Source organism: Nelumbo nucifera, chromosome 3 (assembly GCF_055504915.1).
Source record: "Nelumbo nucifera cultivar China Antique chromosome 3, China Antique-T2T, whole genome shotgun sequence".
NCBI lineage: Eukaryota > Viridiplantae > Streptophyta > Magnoliopsida > Proteales > Nelumbonaceae > Nelumbo > Nelumbo nucifera.
In genome coordinates, this window is record NC_142651.1 from 59,854,503 (window position 1) to 59,873,701 (window position 19,199).

Here is a 19,199-nt window from a genome sequence, read left to right on the forward strand (position 1 = left end):
TTTTATATATGTTTAAACATATGTATTATATATATTATATGTATTATAGATATATTATTAATAATTTGATTTAATATAATTTATGGTTTGATCTGGTCTGATTTATGAAGTCCAAAAATCTGACCAAACAAAAAATTATGGTTTGAATTTTTTTAAAACCAAACCATTTTTAAAGCGGAATTAGAGCGAACTACTATTTTGATTTTGATTGAGTGTGATTTTGTAGTTCAAACCATATAGCAGTGTTTGGAACCAATGTAGTTTCATGAAAGGCATTTTCTCAAAAAAGGTGCTGCATAAGCATGGTATTTTCTCAGGTTTTTTTATTTGGTACCATTACTATTGTCGTCATATAGGTATTTTTCAATGCCATGTCAACATATTGTTGCCAGTAACAATAGAAAAAACAGGAAAACACAAAAAAAAGACATATTCTCATACCACACATTTCCCAATTTTCAAGGTGTGGTATGAGAAAAAGGATTTCTAATGTGGCATTGAATGTAGTGCCATTTTCCGAGGAAATGGCAATAATGTCGAACACCTACATAATGTGTTTGGTTCCGTTTATGTTTTTTCATTCATTGTTTGCAAAACCGAGAAAGGTAATAATTACAATCGTTTATGACAAATAGACGCCATTAGGCACTAAATCAGCATAAAAGTGAAAAAACAATTAACTATTGGAAAAAGTTTTAAAAAATAACTTTCCCAAACAATAGGCAAGCATAAATCACTTTTATTATTCTCTATATACATAGAAGAACATGAGAGGGTAACTACTGAAGTGGCGCCTACATGACTGCATTTATTGAATAAACACCCACCGTTCCAAACACCCCAACACTCCTCGGGTCTTCATGCCACCAAACCACTTACATACATCAACTTACCTAAACCCGGTACCCCTCGGGTTATCATTCATGGGATCCGGTGGGCCGAATCCTGTCGAGCGCTTATTTCCGCATTCGGACGGGACCCAAAAGGCCAGAAACCCACAGCCTTAAGAATCCAGAGTTAAGATCCGAGTATGAGTTCGAATCCGAATCCGAAGTTAAGTTGGCTTCTTCAACGAGAGTCCGATTCCTCGGCTGCACGCCTGCACCTGCACGGTTCCATGATGGTCCCACTTACCGTGGCAATTTCATCATTTTACATGGGGTAAAATCCAAAGCCGTTGGTTTGAATTGACGGTGCCATTTCCGTTAGTCGCTTGTTTGAATGCCGGGAACGAAGAGAGGAAGTTGAAAACAAAACGTCTCTCTTTCCCTCCTCTTCTGTCATCTTTGACTTTGAGTGGAAATTCCCTAAGCCCTAAAAAGATTCTTTTCACATTCTGAGTCAGCGACTGTCGTGGCAAGAAGCTCGTGTTACTCGTCAACCATTGTTCTTGATTAAAACCCTAATATTAAAGTTTTTCAGATTGTGACTGATCGATTAAAAACCATTTCATTTGATTCTCTTTGCAAAGGTAAACAAAGAAAAGCACATTCGGATTGATTCCATTCAGATTTCTCTCTCATTTGCAGGTTTTTATTATAGAATTTGTGACTAACTTTTCATTATTTTGGTTCAATTCTGTTAAATGTTAGTTCTTTTGATATGAATTCAAGCTATTCGTTTGTTATGACCGGTTTTGTTCTTTTTGGTGATGATTTTGGTTTTTTGATGTGGTCTCAGTTTATTTAGTCGTGCAACCATGTCGAGGAAGATGCTTATTGATGCGGAGGTGGGCAGCTCTAATGAAGAAGAGGCGCAGTATGATTTTGATCTGTTTGTAATCGGCGCTGGGAGTGGCGGAGTGCGTGCCGCTAGAACTTCTGCTGGATTCGGAGCTAAGGTAACAATCGAGAAGTTATTGAAAATATACTTACAGGGAAAGAACAAACAAAAGCGAACAATTTTGAATTTAGCCTTTTCATATATCTATAAATATAAATATTGTTAGTTTTCCACCAGAGCATGTTGCGATCTTTTTTAATTTTAATATTAAGTATTCTTTTTGTCTCTTTTTATTCGCATTTATTTATTTTCCTCATTTTTTTTCTTAACCAAATTCCGAAAATTGTTTGGTTTTTAAAACTTAGTTCGCCTCTACATGCTGTTAGATAGTTAACTAGTATTCTTTTTTGTTTTTCTATGAGGGACTGATGCATAAAGCAATAGTGTCTTCTGTTTTGGTTAATTTCTCTTACAGCACTTTTTTTTTTTTTTCAGTTTGGCTTTTGGTTCACCAAGCAACAACTCAATCAACTTCATTAATTTTTGAAATTTTGTTGCAAGGTTGCAATATGTGAGCTTCCATTTAACCCAATCAGCTCAGAAGTCGAAGGTGGAGTGGGTGGAACGTAAGTTTTGCAAAACCATTACTTTACTGGTGCTTTTTTTTATTAAGCATGATGTTTTAATGGATAGCAAGTCATTCTTGTGATTGCTGGCAGATTCAATAATTTTGTTGCGCTCTGGTATCTAGATTAGTGAATTCGTCTACACTTATATGTGATGTTCCTATTAAACAATTGATATTATGATACTAATGTTGTACACTTCCCTGATGTCCTTCAAATTTGGTATAATAGGTGTGTCATTCGTGGCTGTGTTCCTAAAAAGATCCTGGTATATGGAGCATCTTATGGAGGTGAACTTCAGGTGAGGTTCTCCTCTGTATCAAGTAAATATATAGATTCATGAAGAGTTTGGTGGATTTACTGGGAGAGTTTGGTATTTTTCTTTGGTTCTTATCTTGTCTAGTTGCTTTTCTGCATTAGAGCCATTTGCCTTGCCTTGATATACATGCTTATTATGACCTCTATATAGACCTGCTGCCTTCATTTAGGCTATAATTACATTTACTATTTTTTTTTTCTAATTTTCTTAAAAAATGTCGAGAGTTCCATGAATCTTTGCAACGACTTTTCATTTTCACTTTGCATATGATTTAAGATCCCTTCTTTGAATCTATTGCAGTCAAAAACTTGACTTCCTTCTATACCATTTTGTTTTCAATTAACCATTTTGGTGAGAAAAGAAAACTATTAATTCAATGAGAAAGTAATAAAACATTACATCAGGAAGAAATCAAACACTCAGGTTGGCAGGATCTTCTTGGAATTATTGATGCTTGCCACCCTACATTTATCATGCAAATACATGTACGTGGCAGGAATTTCATTTAATTTCTTTAGGATAAAATGTGTGATGACTGGTCTCATTGAAATTTATGTGACACTTTAAGACTTCAAGAGATTGAATTGGTTCAAGTGCTCAATAGAGGGATTTTTTTTTTTTTGATAATTAACACTGAATTTTATTAAATATATAAACAACTTTTCATACACCCATTGAGAATATATTACAACTGAGCCTAAAATAATTGATTCCTTATTACTCCTTGTTTGGACAAAGCATCGGCCATGCATGCTGTTAGCCGACCGTTTTACCCATTGGATTTTGATTTACATTGATCTTGTTAGCCACTTAAAACTGTTTGAGTTCATTTATACACTTCCATAAAGCTCACTCCCTATTCAACTGCCATCTGATTACTACCTTTGAATTATCTTTAATAATTAGTTTACTTAAAAATCTACATTTTCTTTGCCCACTTTACTCCACGAGGAACAACCAACAGATCCGCTATTAATACTCCCTTCTCCAATGAGAGTATTAGTGAAGCCCATTGTCTTCATTGTTCAAGATGCTTTTATTATGGTCAATACTTTTTTTGGTTCAAATCACTGCTTTTTAAACGCAGACATTTTTTTTGTAGGATGCAAAAAATTATGGGTGGGAACTGAATGAAAATATTGAGTTCAACTGGAAAAAGCTCCTGCATAACAAGGTTAGTTCTAAATTCTATGCCTTTTTCATGGATACAACAATTGCTTAAAATGCTTTTAGCTTTCCAAAGAGAGCACTCTTTTCTATCTGATTTTTCCTTTCTTATTAGTAAAATGATGAAAGGAAAAAAAGCATTGAACATTCATTTTACATCAAGAAAAAAAAGTAGTTAGGAAAGACAAAAGATGGTTCTGTTGTGCTTGGTGGACTATTATATTGTCTGTTGTCATCATGATAAGGGCCATATAGGATCCATAATTAGAAGAAAGCGCTGAGTTTATCTCCTCGAACTCAATTGGAAAATTATGGAAAGAAAATCATTACATGAAATTCTTAGTAGAAAATATATTGCCCTGAAACCAATCATTTTTTTTTTTATAGAAAGAACAAAAATACATGGTCTAAAACCTAAAAGACTGGACCAAAAAGTGAATTGTAAAAGTGGTTGGTCCAGTTTTCTGATCATTCAGAATCTTCTCCTCTCAAATAACTCTTTGGTTTGTTTGTTTGTTTTTTGCATTTCTTCCCCTTCCTTTGATAGCAAGTCCAATAAAACATACTTTATGCCAGTCAAGTGTTCTGCTTCTTAAATATTAAATTTGTTTTATTTTACTTTGATCTTTGGCCAGATCAAAACATGTAAAGTGATGAAAAAGGATAAAGAATGGCTGCCATCAGGCCTTTGAATATTCATAAACCCTCTTGCAGACAACACTATGTGCATGTAAATTCATCATGAATACAACAGGATTATCTAATATGAGAGAAATTCCTCCTCTAATATAACTCTGATCTCCCTAGACAACTAATCCATCTGTATGAGATATTCAGATGTAGTTTGAAAAATTCAAGGGCTTTCAATATCATCTCTATGACATACAATAACCACTACAAAAAAAAAAAAACAATAACCACCCAAGTCATCTTTAATTGAGTCTATTTGCCCTGAACATGCCTAGAATATGTTTCCATTCACATCCATGACCTCCCACCCCAAAATGAAAAAAAAAAGAAAAAAAAGAGGGTCTACAAAGAGCTGCAATTGAAGTTGAGCTTGACTTGACTGCTCCATGAGGGGAAGGAATCCACTCCTGAAGATGGCCTGCCTAGATTCCAATTTTATTTCTTTCCTCCTCTCCTCTCTCTTATTTTTCTTCCGTATATTTCATTTTCTACTTTTTTTTTGGTTGACATTGTAGACACAGGAGATACTAAGATTAAATGGAATATACAAGAGGTTATTGTCAAATTCTGGGGTTAAAATGTTTGAAGGCGAGGGAAGGGTAATTGGCCCTCATGAAGTTCAAGTGACACAAATAGATGGCACTAAACTGTCTTATTCTTCAAAGCATATCCTGATCGCTACTGGCAGCAGAGCCCAGCGTCCACGTATCCCTGGGCAGGTACATTTTTTGAAATTTATTAGTAGGTACTCTGTAACTCAATATTTGATTCGAATGGTATGTTTAAGATCCATATGGGTGTTCTTGGTTTTCAGTTTTTATCTGCCTCTCTGATTGTACTTAGGCTATTGCTATATGTAATGTGAACTGCTGTCATTAAAACTCATTTGTTCATTGCATTAATATTATGGTAGAGAAGCCATTGCACCTCGATTTATTATTAAACTACTGAAGTAATAAACCAATAATTCCATTGGCAAGTGTGGGTAGTCTATAAAATTGTGTTACTAGTGATGCTCCCCTTTTCTGAGATAGAGATCAATTTGACAACCATTATAGACTTGAAAATGGAAAGATAAAGCAAGTCATAACACTGCACGCCGATAAGAAACATGTCTAAATCTAAAAAGACCAGAAAGATTGTGCCTATGAAAGAAAAGTGCAATTGAATTTCAGGTTAAATTATGACATTTAATTTTACAAGTAATTAGCATTGTTTCAGACTTCAAGATTGAAGATTTTTTCAGAGCTTTGGGTGTTATTGCTGCATCCTCATCTACAAGACAGAGATCTGTTGATACATGGTCTCCCCCAATAAATGGCTGGAAGAAACTGAACCTTGATGGGAGTTGTTTGGATGGGGGGGGGGGGTTGGCATTAGGGATGAAGGTGGGAACATAATTGTTTTATACTCCGGTCCTGTGGAGCTAGGTGATGTGGCAAGGTCAGAGTTCTTGGCTGCAGTATATGGGGTTGAGAAGGCAAAAGAACTGGGTATTAGTAGACTGATTATTAAGGGAGACTCGAAAATTGTGGTAAAATGGCTACATAAGGGGGAGGGCAGTGTTTTAAAAGTGAAAGGCGCAAGGGCCATTTTACGCCTGAGGCGTAAGGCGCAAGGTGAGGCGCACAATTTAAAAAAAAATAAAAAAATTCAAAAAAATAAAAAAATTAAATAAAAGCAAAAAATTCAAAAAAATAAAAAAGTTATAAAACATAATATTAATAAAAATATAAACTTAAGTTTTAAAAAACCTATTATCTAAAATTAAAATACATAAACATTTTATGTAAAGCATATTCAAATGAGAATTTAAAAATAAAATCAAACATATAAAACATTTTCAAGCATATAAAACCCACAATCTCTTTTTTTCTCAACTGCATCAAGTAGCTAATGTGACATATTACATTCCTAATTCTATGAGTCGCCTTTGAGCCATGCCCCTCGAGGCAAGCCCAAACAAGTCCATGTTAAGGTCTTAAATTCTTAGTTTTCACACAAAAAATAATGATTTTATAGTTTTAATTACTTTTAAGAAGATATTTTATTAGGATGAATGAATGGACAATATTACCAAATCGGGGGTTCTCAAAGCTCTGGTTCCTAGCCGCTAGACTAAAAAAAAGGAAAAAGTGGCAAATTTTCAAAAGGCGCATGGCTGGGCTAAGGCGCAAGGCGCACCACATAGTTGTCAAGGCGACAAGGTGCCCTTGGAGGCTCGCCTAGCAGTTTTGTGCACTGGGTTATAAAATACTTTTATATTTTTATTTTTTTGACATTATAATTATAAAATAGACATTATTAAACTAGAATATTCATTTTATGTGCTTATATACTAATTTCTTTTTATTATTTTCTTATTTTGTTAGGGTTTAATCAATGCAACATTGCTAACTGCTGTATTGAACCCATGGTTCACAGTATCGATACACCTCTGTGTATTGGCAGAGGTGTATTGGTACTTATAACCATACTTTCCCTATTTTTTTTTTATTTCTTTGGTTTTCAATTTCATTTTTAAATATATATATTATTTAAAAAAATGGGTCCCCGAAAACACTTGTAAACAGGTATCGGGACCCCAAAGATACAATACAATACAATACACCTGATATGGGGCGTATCGTATCGAATTTTTGATCCTTGATTGAACCTTGAAAAATTTCAAAACCTGAACCTATAAGCAAAGGAAGAACTTAAAACTTTGTCTAATCAACACATTTTCTTCTTCCATGTCTTCTTCTTCTTCTTCCACCTTTTCTTTTCTTCTTTCCTATAACAAAAGTAGGGGTTCAGCCCCTATATTTTTTGAATTTTTTTACTTTGTTCTTTTTCTTCTCATAAAATGTTGATTATCTAGACTTAAACATGAATTTTATACTTCTCTTATGAAAATTATGAATAATTATTAAGGAAAGATGGTTATGGAACCTAGGGAACTACCCTAGGATATATGATTTTACTTAAAAAAATTCATCGCCTAGGTGGCGCCCCTTGTCGCCTAGCCTCGCCTTGGCGCCCCAGGCGTGTGCCTAGGACCTGGGAGAGGCGCCTACCCTAAAATGTGCCTCGCCTGTGTGCCTAGGCGTTCCTTTTAAATCACTGGGGGAGGGGGTGACATGGCATTTGAGGAATGAATTCAGGATATTTAAATGGCTATCAAAGGACATGTCAATCCAAGTGAGATGGGTGAGGAGAACTACCAACAGCTTGGCAGATAGCTTAGACAAGCAAGGGGCACATAGAACACATGTTTTGGGTTCAAATGTAATCTTGGATTGGGTCAGCTTCTAAAGCTGGTTTTTTCTCTTCACAACTTCTTGTTGTAACCGGATTTTTCTATTTAATGAAATCTTTTCTGTGTTGCCGATAAAAAAAGTAATTAGCATTGTTTCATAAGATCTGTTAGAGTAAATATAGAGGCCTACAAATTGTTACTGTAGTCAAATATAATCACATTGCCAGTCTCTTTGTAGTCAACCCTGTGAACTGTTTATATGTGCCTTAACTAGCTGACACAATGTGCCTATTTTATCATGGAATCACCTGTAATTATTTTCTGTAGCACTGTATCATTCCCATATAAAGCCATAATGCATCATACGCAAATACAAACATATCAAGGCATATGTATGAGCATGTGCCATGTGGATATGGATAAGGTATAATTATTATCTATTATTCATATCGTGTCCCTAAATAAAACTTAAAACCTATAACTCGATCCCTCTTTGCAGCAACTACAAGGTATGGTTAGTGATTTGTAGCTTAAGATAGTGTTGATTGCAGCGGTGACAGGTGACTTCCATGAAAGAGATATTGAGAGACCAAAAGATCATTACTGTGGGCTCTGGTTTTAGATGGAAAGTAGGACTATGATATAATGCCACATAATGTTGTAGGTATTAGGTAATACGAGTAAGGGCCACAGCAGGCTGCACCTTTTGCTCTGAAACTTTCTAAGTGAATGTAGAAGACTTGTTTTTCAGAATATACAAATTGCAAATTGGTTTGGAACTTGCCATCAAGTTGCTAATTTGGAAATTGATGCTAGCATGCCACCTTAAGTTCATGGGTTAGGGTGATAAGAGTATGACTTTAGCAGTTTACTTTTCTTAGGCATCTCATCAGATCATTTCTATTTCAACTTAGAGGCTACAATTCTTGTTAGATTCAGACTCCAGAGATACTTCTGTTTAATTGAATAGAAAAGAACAAACTGCCATGGTTTTAAGATTCCAGGCAAACCAAATTATTTCTCTATGTTAGAAACATTACAAGGTTTTGCTCATACTTTGATAAATTTCAACCAAGTTATAGTAGGCTTTGATTGTTTGAACCAAAGCTTAACTGCATGAAAATGACAGTTTTGGTTAGAATATGGGAATATTTGACTAAACCTCAACTTGTTTAAAAGATTTAACATGTGACTAAAGTACATAGTGGGTAAGATAAAATCAATTTGCCATATATAATTTATTGTATTTGTATTTTTTGTACTTTAGTAATATTGCAAACTCTCTTAATTAAAAATTGGGAAGAATTGAAGCCAAATTTTTTATGAAAAATATAATTTTTCTAACAAAAAGGAAAAACATACTCAAACTTTCACTTGGGTCTTATCCCAATTGGTTGAGAAAGGCCATTACCCAAGGTCCTGGCTATATGGGGACTTGGGAGGGGTGGACTGGATATGGGCCTAAGTTGTAGTACTTTTTACATGAATTGGCCACTGTCCAACTCTAATCCATGTTCTCACACTTGTTAGTTTGAGATTTTACCATCACATCCAGCATGGTCCCTTATCCTAAGCTTCCAACCAAATATTTTTGTAATTAAAATAGAAATAGTGTTTTTTATGAAGAATTACAATAATTGTTCCTTTTTGGGGTAAATGGCCCGTTATTGGGATGCTTGGCATATTGTAGTCACTTTATTTCTTTTTGATAAAATATCACTTACCATTTCCAATCACCATAGTTTTCAAGGCGTCAAGGCGAAGCTGGGTGATAGGGGAGTGCCTTATCGCCTAGACAGGCGTGCCTAGGTGCCGCCTAGGCATGAGTTTTTTAAAATAAAAAAATATAAATCCTAGGATAGATCCTTAGGTTTCATAGTAATAAGTAGTGATCTTTAACTAATAATCACCATAATTCTCATGAAATAAGTATAAACCCCATATCAATAGATAGAAACTGAACATATTTATGAGTAAAAAAATAAGAAAGGAAAGAAACATACAAAACATAAGGGTTAAGACCTTGTTTTAGTCCTAGGAAGAAGCAGAAGTCTTATTGATTGTTCTTGTGTGTCAATGGATAAAATATTCAAGTTATTTTTTACCTATCAATTCAGGTTTTAAAGTCCAAAAGGGTTCAAGACTATGTCACTGACTTGTTCTTGATTGAACCCAAACAAATAAGAAAATAACAAAAAGAAACTAGTATAAAATAACAATATTTTTTTTGATCAATAGCAGAATTTCATTAGAATAATATATTGCAACGTTACAGCAAATAGAGAGAGTTAAAAAGGTTTAACCCTCACCAAGAAGGCAACATCAAGCTCACAATTTAGCCCAGTACAATTGATCCCTTCCCACACCCTGTTTTGCCAAAGCATCTGCAAAGGCATTTTCTATTCTTTTCACCCACTGAAATTGGATGTCCATCTCCCTAGTTAGCCATTTGATTTCCCTTCTTTCATTAGAAAACTTCCAAAGACCACTTCCCCTCTGCACCCAACTCAAAGCTAACTTTGAGTCCCCTTCAATAATTAATTTTTGTACATTCAGTTCCTTACTCTTTCTAATACCCTCCAATACAGCATAGATCTCAGCTTTCAGAGAGTCCCCAACCCCAAATGGGGCCTGAATACATTGCCATCACCTTCCCCTCCTCATCTCTAAAGACACTTCCTACACTTGAAGGGCCTGGATTACCTTCACTACTCCCATCAAAATTTAGCTTTATAAAACCATTGCTAGGTGGTGACCACATAAGAGAAGCAGTAGACCGAGCCCAAGCAGAATTAGCTACTTCCACACAGCTATTCAACAACATATCTGTAGACATAGCATCAAACAGTTGAACAGATTTTAGCCAATGCACCACCCTAACTGTTATGGCCTCAATAACACCTTTGTTTCTTTCCTTTTCAGAAAAAATTCTAGAATTCCTTTCCTCCCATAAAGACCAACAAGTAGCAGCCCTCACACATATCCATGTGATCCTTCCCCTTCTTTTAGGCCATCTAAAGAACGAAGAGCTAAAAAGACTGGGTGTTTGATGGGGGGGGGGTCCACCTGCAACCAAAAAGGAAAAAACCATTCCCAAATAGCAGAGGCAAAAGGGCAAGAAATTAATAAGTGGTAGGAGCTTCCACCATTAGCCTTACAGAGAATGCACCAACTCGGAGACAAGCACCAATAAGGCCTTTTCCTTTGGAGTAACTCACATGTGTTACGTCTTCCCAAGAAAGCTTCCCGATAGAAAGCTCCAATCCTTGGAGGAATCGGCTCACCCCAAACTTCCTTAACTGGAAAACTTTGTGCAGGGTTACTGTTAAAAGGCAAGAGGGACTTGAAAAAGGAAGCACAAGAGAAAGACGCGGAAGGAGTTAGAGTCCATAGTCTCTTATCCCTTTCAAAGGGGTCCAACACCACATCATTTAAGATTTGAATCAAATTCAATACACTTTCATCTTCTGAATCCCTTAGGCCTCTCCTAAGCCCCAAATCCCAATCAAACCCAAATTTGGACTAAGAAGGAACCGGAAAACTAGATACAACCTTGCCTTTATACCGAGAAAGTGAGTAAAGGGAAGGAAATTGTTCTTTCAAAGGTAATCACCCACCCACATGTGTTCCCAAAATTTAACCTGATTCCCAGAACAGAGGTCATACCTGATGTGTTGTAGAAAAGAGGGGATAATTGCATGTATAGATTTCCAAGGAGAAGCACCAGTTAATCTTGTCGAAGTCACAGTATCCCAGCCATCTTCTGCCTGACCATGAATACTCAAAATAACTCTAGTCCACAACTTCACTTTTTCACCTTCCAACTTCCATAACCATTTTTCCAACAACGCTTCACTTTTCTTTCGAATATTACCTAGTCCAAACCCTCCATCAGCCCTGCTTTTAGAGACCAATTCCCAATTCACCTGTGATCCTTCTTTTCCTCCCCAGGTTCCCACAAAAAATCTCTCATTAACTTTTCCGAAGTTCTACTTATCTTCACTGGGATTCTAAAGACTGATAAATACTACACAGGTAAACTTGCCAATGTAGATTTAATCAAAGTGATTTTGCCACCCAGAGATAAGTTATTCTTCTTCCAAGAGGCTAATTTCTTTTGAAACCTATCAATTACAGGGCTCCAAAAACTCTCTTTCTTCGAATTATCCCCAAGAGGCATCCCCAAGTAACTCATAGGCCATTGAGCCACCACACACCCCAAAGCTTCTGCCCTTCCCCCATAGCTCCCTTTTCCATATTAAGCCCCTACATAGTTCTTATCAAAATTCACCCTCATATTTGACATCTGTTCAAAAACTTGAATCACCAACTTTAAATTTCTAGCCCATCTCACCTCCTCCCCCTCACAAAACAAAATAGTATCATCAGCAAACTATAAGTGGGTAATAGGTACACTAGTTTGTCCAACCCTCCACCCCCTCACTAGACCTTTCTAATATGCTCTCTCAATTAACCTCCCCACACCTCTGCAATCAAGGTGAAGAGGAAAGGAGAGAGGGGGTCCCCCTGTCTAATTCCCCTAATGGCTGGGAAGTGATCCACCATAGCTCCATTTACCAAGATAGAAAAATGACAAGATTCAATACAACCTAGTATCCATTTGCACCATTTCTCTCTGAAGCCAAAACAATCCAATACTTGCATCAAGAATGACCAATCAACCATGTTATAAGCCTCCTCTAGGTCTAGCTTGCACACAATCCCTTTCCTCCTTGTTCTCTTTAGATCCTCAACACACTCATTGGCTATTAAGATTTGATCCACAATCTATCTATTTCCCACAAAGGCTCCTTGATTCTGAGAAATCAAATCTGGATGCACCTCTCTAATTCTTCTGGACAGGACCTTGGCAATTATCATATACAAACTATGCACCAAACTCATGGGTCTAAACTCTCTCGGATGGTTTGCACCCACTTTCTTTGGAACCAAAGCAATAAAAATTGAGTTCAGTCCTGGATTTATGACCCCCCTCTGGAAAAATTCATTGAAAACTGTATAAAATAACAATATTAATACTATAAACCTGCATTATGAATAATTTAGTCTAGTGATATCTATTGTACTACTATTAATAACATGAAATAAAAATATAAAACATTGTGTGGTATCTTACGTATAAATATGTAGGCGTTTGGGTGAGGCGGCACTCCAAGAATGCCTTATCACCTAGGCATTGCCTTGACAACTATGCCAATCACAAAAAAACATTATACACATAACCTTCGTGTCTCTTGATAGAGCAGAGCACAAGGGTTGAGTTGAGTTCAGTTGAGAAATTATACTCTAATTTTCAGGATGCATTTTAATTCCCTTGTGTGAATCTTGCATGCATTTCAAGCCATGTGCTTGGGCCATGAGACACTTGCATGTCTTGTTCTATTAAATATTCAGCCAAAAGTTTCTTTTTCTTCTTTCTCCTTTCCCTTAGATTAACAGCTTGGAGGATGGATATTTTTAATGGCCAAGAAAACATACACAAAAATCATTTCCTCTTCAAACTTTTCTTTCATTCTTTCTAATCTTTGTATCCTGATTCATGTAACTTTATAGTTGGATAATTACTACCTTTTCCTTAAATGTGCCCAATTCATTTATAAGCTTAGATTTCAAACTTATACTCTTGTCTATTTTTTTATGCTATTTTGTAAAAAGTGGTCATGATTATATTAGATCATGTGCCTTGGGGATGTCAATGGTTCAGCTGTGGTTTGGGACAGGGTGGAACCATCCTGAACTGATAAGAAAAATAGTTGTTCTGGTATCGAATCAGACCCTATAGGCTCTATAATTTCAGACCCAAAAAGTGATCGATAATTAATCAGAATAATTGGGTCTATCCCGATAAGGACTGATTATATCTAACTATGTTCTATGCATTTGGAATGAAGGTTCACACAACAGGATTCCTTGCAGGAAAAAACGCTCACACAAATCAACATTCATATTGAGGTTGAAGGTTCTATGAATTTGGAATGGAAAAGCAAATTCTTAGAAGAATAGAGAAAGCCAGAAGAAGAAAGTGACAATACTGAATGATGAAGACATGGACAAGAAAGAAAAAGGGGAAAATAGAGAAAGAAAAGGACCTCTTTTTATCTGTAAATTGTAGCAAGGATTTGCATGAGAACCATTGGATAAATTGAACTACCCAACTCCGGGTCATCCTTTATCGGCTCCCATTTGTATTGTTTCTAGAGTTTTCACCTAAACCACTTGATGTAATCGATGATGATGTCCATGTAGACCCTCTTGATGAACATTAGAATCGCAAGAACAACCATAGACCCACCACGAGTTTCTGCAGAGGAACGACTAGTGGAGGTTTAATTTGTTGCCCCAATTGGTCAGCGAGGTCATCCCCTTGGAAATGCCTCAGGAAGCAGATTGGTAGCAGGAAGGCAATCCATCTCTCAGTTTTGGTCTCTTAAGTTTGCAGTAGAAAAAAAATTGAAAAGACAAATGTGAACCCAGAAGCATAAAACCCAAATAGGGATTAGGGAAGCCGATCCATCTCTATAAGCTTTAAAAGAACTCCCTTGAGTGAGTTCAAAGAATTTATGGAGACTGGCATGGCTGAATAGGGTAGCTCGGTTAGGAACTTAGGATTTCATTTCATACAAAAGTCAACTTTAAAATTTAGAACCAGAATTGACCCAGCAGTACAAAACCTGGAACCAGAACGGTTATAATCGGTCCGGTCGGTTCGGTTCTGTCGGGTAGACCCAACTCATTGACAGCCCTAATGTGTCTGCTACATCTTATTGAATTTTCTAAACCTTTTACTTTTAGCTCTTCAGCATTTTGCAGAGTTGATTACTTGACCATTCTTTATATTTTCAGCTTCAGTTGGGAATACTAGCACACACTAAAGTGTGATATATAGCTTGAAATACTCTTTATTGGAATAGGAACATTGTTTGTAATGCTAATATGTGATTTGTGCTATTCTCTTTCTTTAATGCTTCCATGATATCAATTGAATAATATGAACTTTAGGAATTGGCTATCACTTCTGATGAGGCTTTGAGCTTGGATGAATTTCCCAAACGAGCTGTTATACTAGGGGCAGGGTATGTGGCTGCTGACTTATCTCTGTGTCTTATGGTTCTCTCTCTCTCTCTCTAACAAGTGATATGACTTGTCCAATCCTCTTATATATAGGTATATTGCTGTTGAATTTGCTTCAATATGGCGTGGGATGGGTGCATCTGTGGATCTGTTATTCAGAAAGGAACTTCCTTTGAGGTTGTGACTTTGGTTCTGATATGTGGTTCTCTTTTCCCATATTTAAGATGCAAACTGTTATAGTGTAAACTGATCCAATAAGTTCCTTAATTCTGATAGAATTAAGCTTCAAGAGCATGTAGAACCTTTTCTTTTTGATTGATGAAACTTATGATATATTAAATTAAAATAAGTGAAAAAACATTACGTGCTTAAATAAAGACTACAACATCAGCCCAATAACCAACACTATATTACAAGGATGCCCAAAACAGATGCTGCCTATCTACCCCTTGTTTGGAAAGGGAATCAGCTATAGCCCATTTGTCTTGTCTGAGGCCCCTTCCACCTCCACTTGTCTGAGGCCCGATTGCTTAGCGATCCTGAGACCTTGAAGTAAGGCAAATAATTCAGCTTTAATTGAGTTAGCCACACCAATTGGCCCAGAATAAAGGGCCAGAAATCTGCCCTCCGAATTTCTAATTGCCCCACCAATTCCTGCCATGCCAGGATTGTCCATCGAGCTTCTATCAAAATTCAGTTTAACATTGCTACCTTATGGGGGTTTCCAGTCCATTACTATGCTGTCTTTGTTTCTAGAGGAATGTGCTACCTCCTTCCAAGCTCTTAGAATATCAGTCACTGTGAAATCCTGAAAGCATTCCATATTTTTAATCCAGAAAGCAACCTTCACTTTTATTGCCTCAATAACCTTCTTCACGGATCTATTTTTGCCATTGAAAATTCTGTTGTTCCTTTCCTCCCAGACCACCCACACAGTTGCAGCCTTAGTGACTTTCCACATCAGTCCTCCTCTTTTCTTTGATCGTCTTAAGAAGTTAGGCTTGAAAATGTCTGCCACCTCCTAGGGAGGGACCCACCTGCAACTGAAAAGATCACAGAAAAACTCCCTAATAATAGAGACAAAGGGATAGGAAATAAATAAGTGGGGTAGGGTTTCTCCACTTTTCCTACACAAAAAGCACATATGAGGAGAGAGGCAACAAAAAGGCCTTCTTTTGTGTGTTGAATTCAGTTTTCCTAGATCTTTCCTGCCCAGATAGTAGAATTGGGAAAGAGTCCTCTTCAGGGATTTTCTCTTGTTCATCATTCTTCAACGCCTTAGTCCAGTCTTCTTTTGTGTCTGTCTCTTTTCCTGCTAAAGAAATCTGGTATTCTCTTGTGCCGCCAAACGTTAGGGCTTTTTGTTGGGAAGTGGCTCTTCAAATACTATGGATGTACTTCAAAGAAAAAGGCCAGGCTGGAGCTTTTCCCCACATGTCTGTTACCTTTGCTTAAGAAATGGTGAAACAACGACTCATCTTTTGATTTCTTGTCCTTTTGCTTATTATTTGTGGAATTGGTTCTCTTCTTTGTTTGGTTACAGATGGAACCCCCCCTAGGTGTGTTGAACTTTTTGACTCTAGCTTCTTCTGACAACCAAGGAAAAGGGGCAGGCTAATGTGGAGAATAACAAGCGCTGCCATCCTATGGTCAATTTGGGAAGAGAGAAACAATAGGATCTTCCTAGGGCAAGAAAAATCCAAGGAAGCACTTGTGGAGGTTGTCACCATCAAGGTTATGCACTGCCTTCAAGGATTTCTCCTCAACGGACTTAATTAGAAATTGGAGTGTTATAGCTATATCCTCGCCTTCCTCCCCTGTAGTACAAGATTGTTGGGTACCACCGCCTTAGTTCAAGGTGAAGCTAAACTTTGATGGAAGCTCCTTGGGTAATCCAGGTTAGTCGGGAGTTGGGGGTGTGTACAAAAACGAGGAAGGAAAAGTCTTGGCCCTTTACTCGGGCCCAATTGGGGTGGGAGATTCTTTAAGGGCAGAAGTAATGGCCTTACTTCAAGGTTTGAAACTGGCAAAACAATAGGGCATGCAACAATTATAAGTGGAAGGAGACTCCAAGCTGGTAATAGGGTGGATGCAAACTGGAAACCTGGGAGTGTGGTCTCTTAAACAACCTCTAAGAGAGATTATTAGCTTAGCAAGGGGAGATTGGGGTGTGCTTTAATTGGGTAAGAAGGTCAACAAATGGAATGGCTGGCTAGCTAAGCAAGGAGTTACTAGGGAGGCTTTGTTTTGGGCTTGTTTGTAAGTTTTTGATTTTCTTTTTCCATCCATTTTGTGGGTGGTAAGCCCGTAATCTTTTCAATTATCTAATGAAAGTTACCGTTTCCTATAAAAAAAAACAAAACAAAACAAAAAGGCCTTCTTTTCTACAGCACGTCACAAGTGTTAAGTGTTAACCTTTCCAAGGAGAGATTCCCAATAGATAGCTTGAACCTTAGGTGGGATAGGCTTAGACCACACATTTCACTGGGAAGTCCACCCCTTGTGAAGTAGGAAAAGTTAAGGATTTGAAAAAAGAGGTGCAAGTGAAAAGTCCATTTGGTGAGGGAACCCAGATTCTAGAATCATTCGAAAGCGGGTCAAAAAAAGTATTCTCTAGGATATTAAGAAGGTTAATCAAAGATGCACACTCACTCTTTCTTAGGGGTGGCCACGAGCCGAGCTTCTCACGAGCTATTCGAGCTCGGCTTGACTCGGTTTAAACCTAGCTTTGCTCCGAGCTTTGAGCCTAATATATAGGCTCTTTTGCTAATTGAGTCGAGCTTGAGCCCAATGAAGCTTGGCTCGCGAGCCTAATTGAGCCTAGTATAATAAATAAATACTTTTTTTATTATATACATACATACATAAATATATATAATAAATACATGCATATATACATATACATATACATATAAGTATAAATATATAAATATATATTATAAATAATTTTTATTATATATATAATAACATCTTATATATAACATTTTTATTTTTTGTATAATAGTAAATAATTTTTATAATTCTTAATTTTTTGTATGTAAAATAAAAAATGTTTTATATGGATAATTTTTATTTTTTATATGTATAGTAATAAATAATTTTTATAATTCTTAATTTTTTGTATGTAAAATAAAAAATATTTTTGTATGTATAATTTTTATTTTTTAGAAAAAGAACTTGGCTTGCAGTTGAGCTTGAGCTGAGCTGAGCTCGAACTTGCGAGCTTTGAACCGAGCTGAGCTCGAGCTCGAGCTCAAGTCTCTAGCTCGAGCCTACACAATTTCAGCGAGTCGAGCTTGAATAGCCAAGTATTTAGCTCGGCTCGGCTTGAATCCATCCCTACTCTTTCTTAAATCTCTTCTAAAGCCCAGGTAATTGAGGCCCGAGGGAGAGGAAGTGCACAAAAAAGATACAACAACATCCAAGGTTAGAGAGAGCAAAAAGGTTAGGGAACTGATCTTTCAATGAAGCTTCTCCAACCCAAAGGTCTTCCTAGAACCGAATTATCAACCCTTCCCAAATCAAACTGAGTAGAGCTTAAAAGCAAAGGGTAAACCTCATGAATTGCTTTCCAAGGGGAAGCTAAAGTAGAATGAGGGTTGAGTTTAGCATCCCAACCATTACCCTCTTGACCATGAATGCTTGCTATAACTTTGTGCTATAACTTGTCTCTTTCGAAGGGGAACCTCCATAACCATTTGCCTAGGAGAGTGGTATTTTTGAGAGAGATATTTCCCAGCCCTAAACCCCCTGGATCCTTAGGTTTGCAGACATGATCCTGTTTAACCAGATGATCCTTTTTTTCTTCCCCTGGTTCCCACAAGAAATCCCTCATAAACTTCTCTAACTGTCTAGCAATTCTTGAAGGGACACGGAAAGAGGAAAGGAAGTAAGTGGGTAGATTTGCAAGGGTGGCTCTAATCAGGGTGATTCTTCCTCCTAAAGAGAAGTAGTTTCTTTTCTAAAGGGCCAACTTTTATGCAAACCTCTCTATGGCTGGCTTCCAAAAACCATCAATTCTTGGGTTTCCCCCCAGAGGTAATCCTAGGTAGGTTATAGCCCAACTCTTCACCTCACAACCCAACACCTCAGCCAAGCTTAAGAGTTCTCCTCCTTCTAGGTTAATACCAACTATTCCACTTTTACTCCAGTTTATCCTTAGTCTTGACATGTCCACAAAGTTATCTATCAATGACTTCACATTTCTCACCATCTCTAGATTAATATCCTCACAGAACAAGTGTATCATTGGCAAATTGGAGATGGGAAACTACTACTTGATCCCTACCAATTCTCCACCCCCTAATCAGACCCTGTGCATATGCAATCACAAACATAGCAC

General features: G+C 36.9%; 1 protein-coding gene across 2 annotated transcripts in view; it reads left to right on the top strand.

Moving 5' to 3' along the window:
• The first annotated feature begins 1,277 nt into the window (after positions 1-1,277).
• Positions 1,278-19,199, top strand: part of LOC148801251 (glutathione reductase, cytosolic-like) — a 72,154-nt gene continuing 54,232 nt past the window's right edge. The window contains exons 1-8 of one of the 2 annotated variants that reach the window (XM_088900214.1): positions 1,278-1,471; positions 1,681-1,840; positions 2,284-2,348; positions 2,580-2,649; positions 3,770-3,841; positions 5,040-5,243; positions 14,786-14,859; positions 14,951-15,034. In XM_088900214.1, coding sequence (XP_088756340.1) covers positions 1,700-1,840; positions 2,284-2,348; positions 2,580-2,649; positions 3,770-3,841; positions 5,040-5,243; positions 14,786-14,859; positions 14,951-15,034 — 710 coding nt within the window. In that variant the 5' untranslated portion in view covers positions 1,278-1,471; positions 1,681-1,699. Of the gene's footprint in view, positions 1,530-1,680; positions 1,841-2,283; positions 2,349-2,579; positions 2,650-3,769; positions 3,842-5,039; positions 5,244-14,785; positions 14,860-14,950; positions 15,035-19,199 lie in introns of both variants that reach the window. The other variant, XM_088900215.1, reaches the window with a different exon arrangement.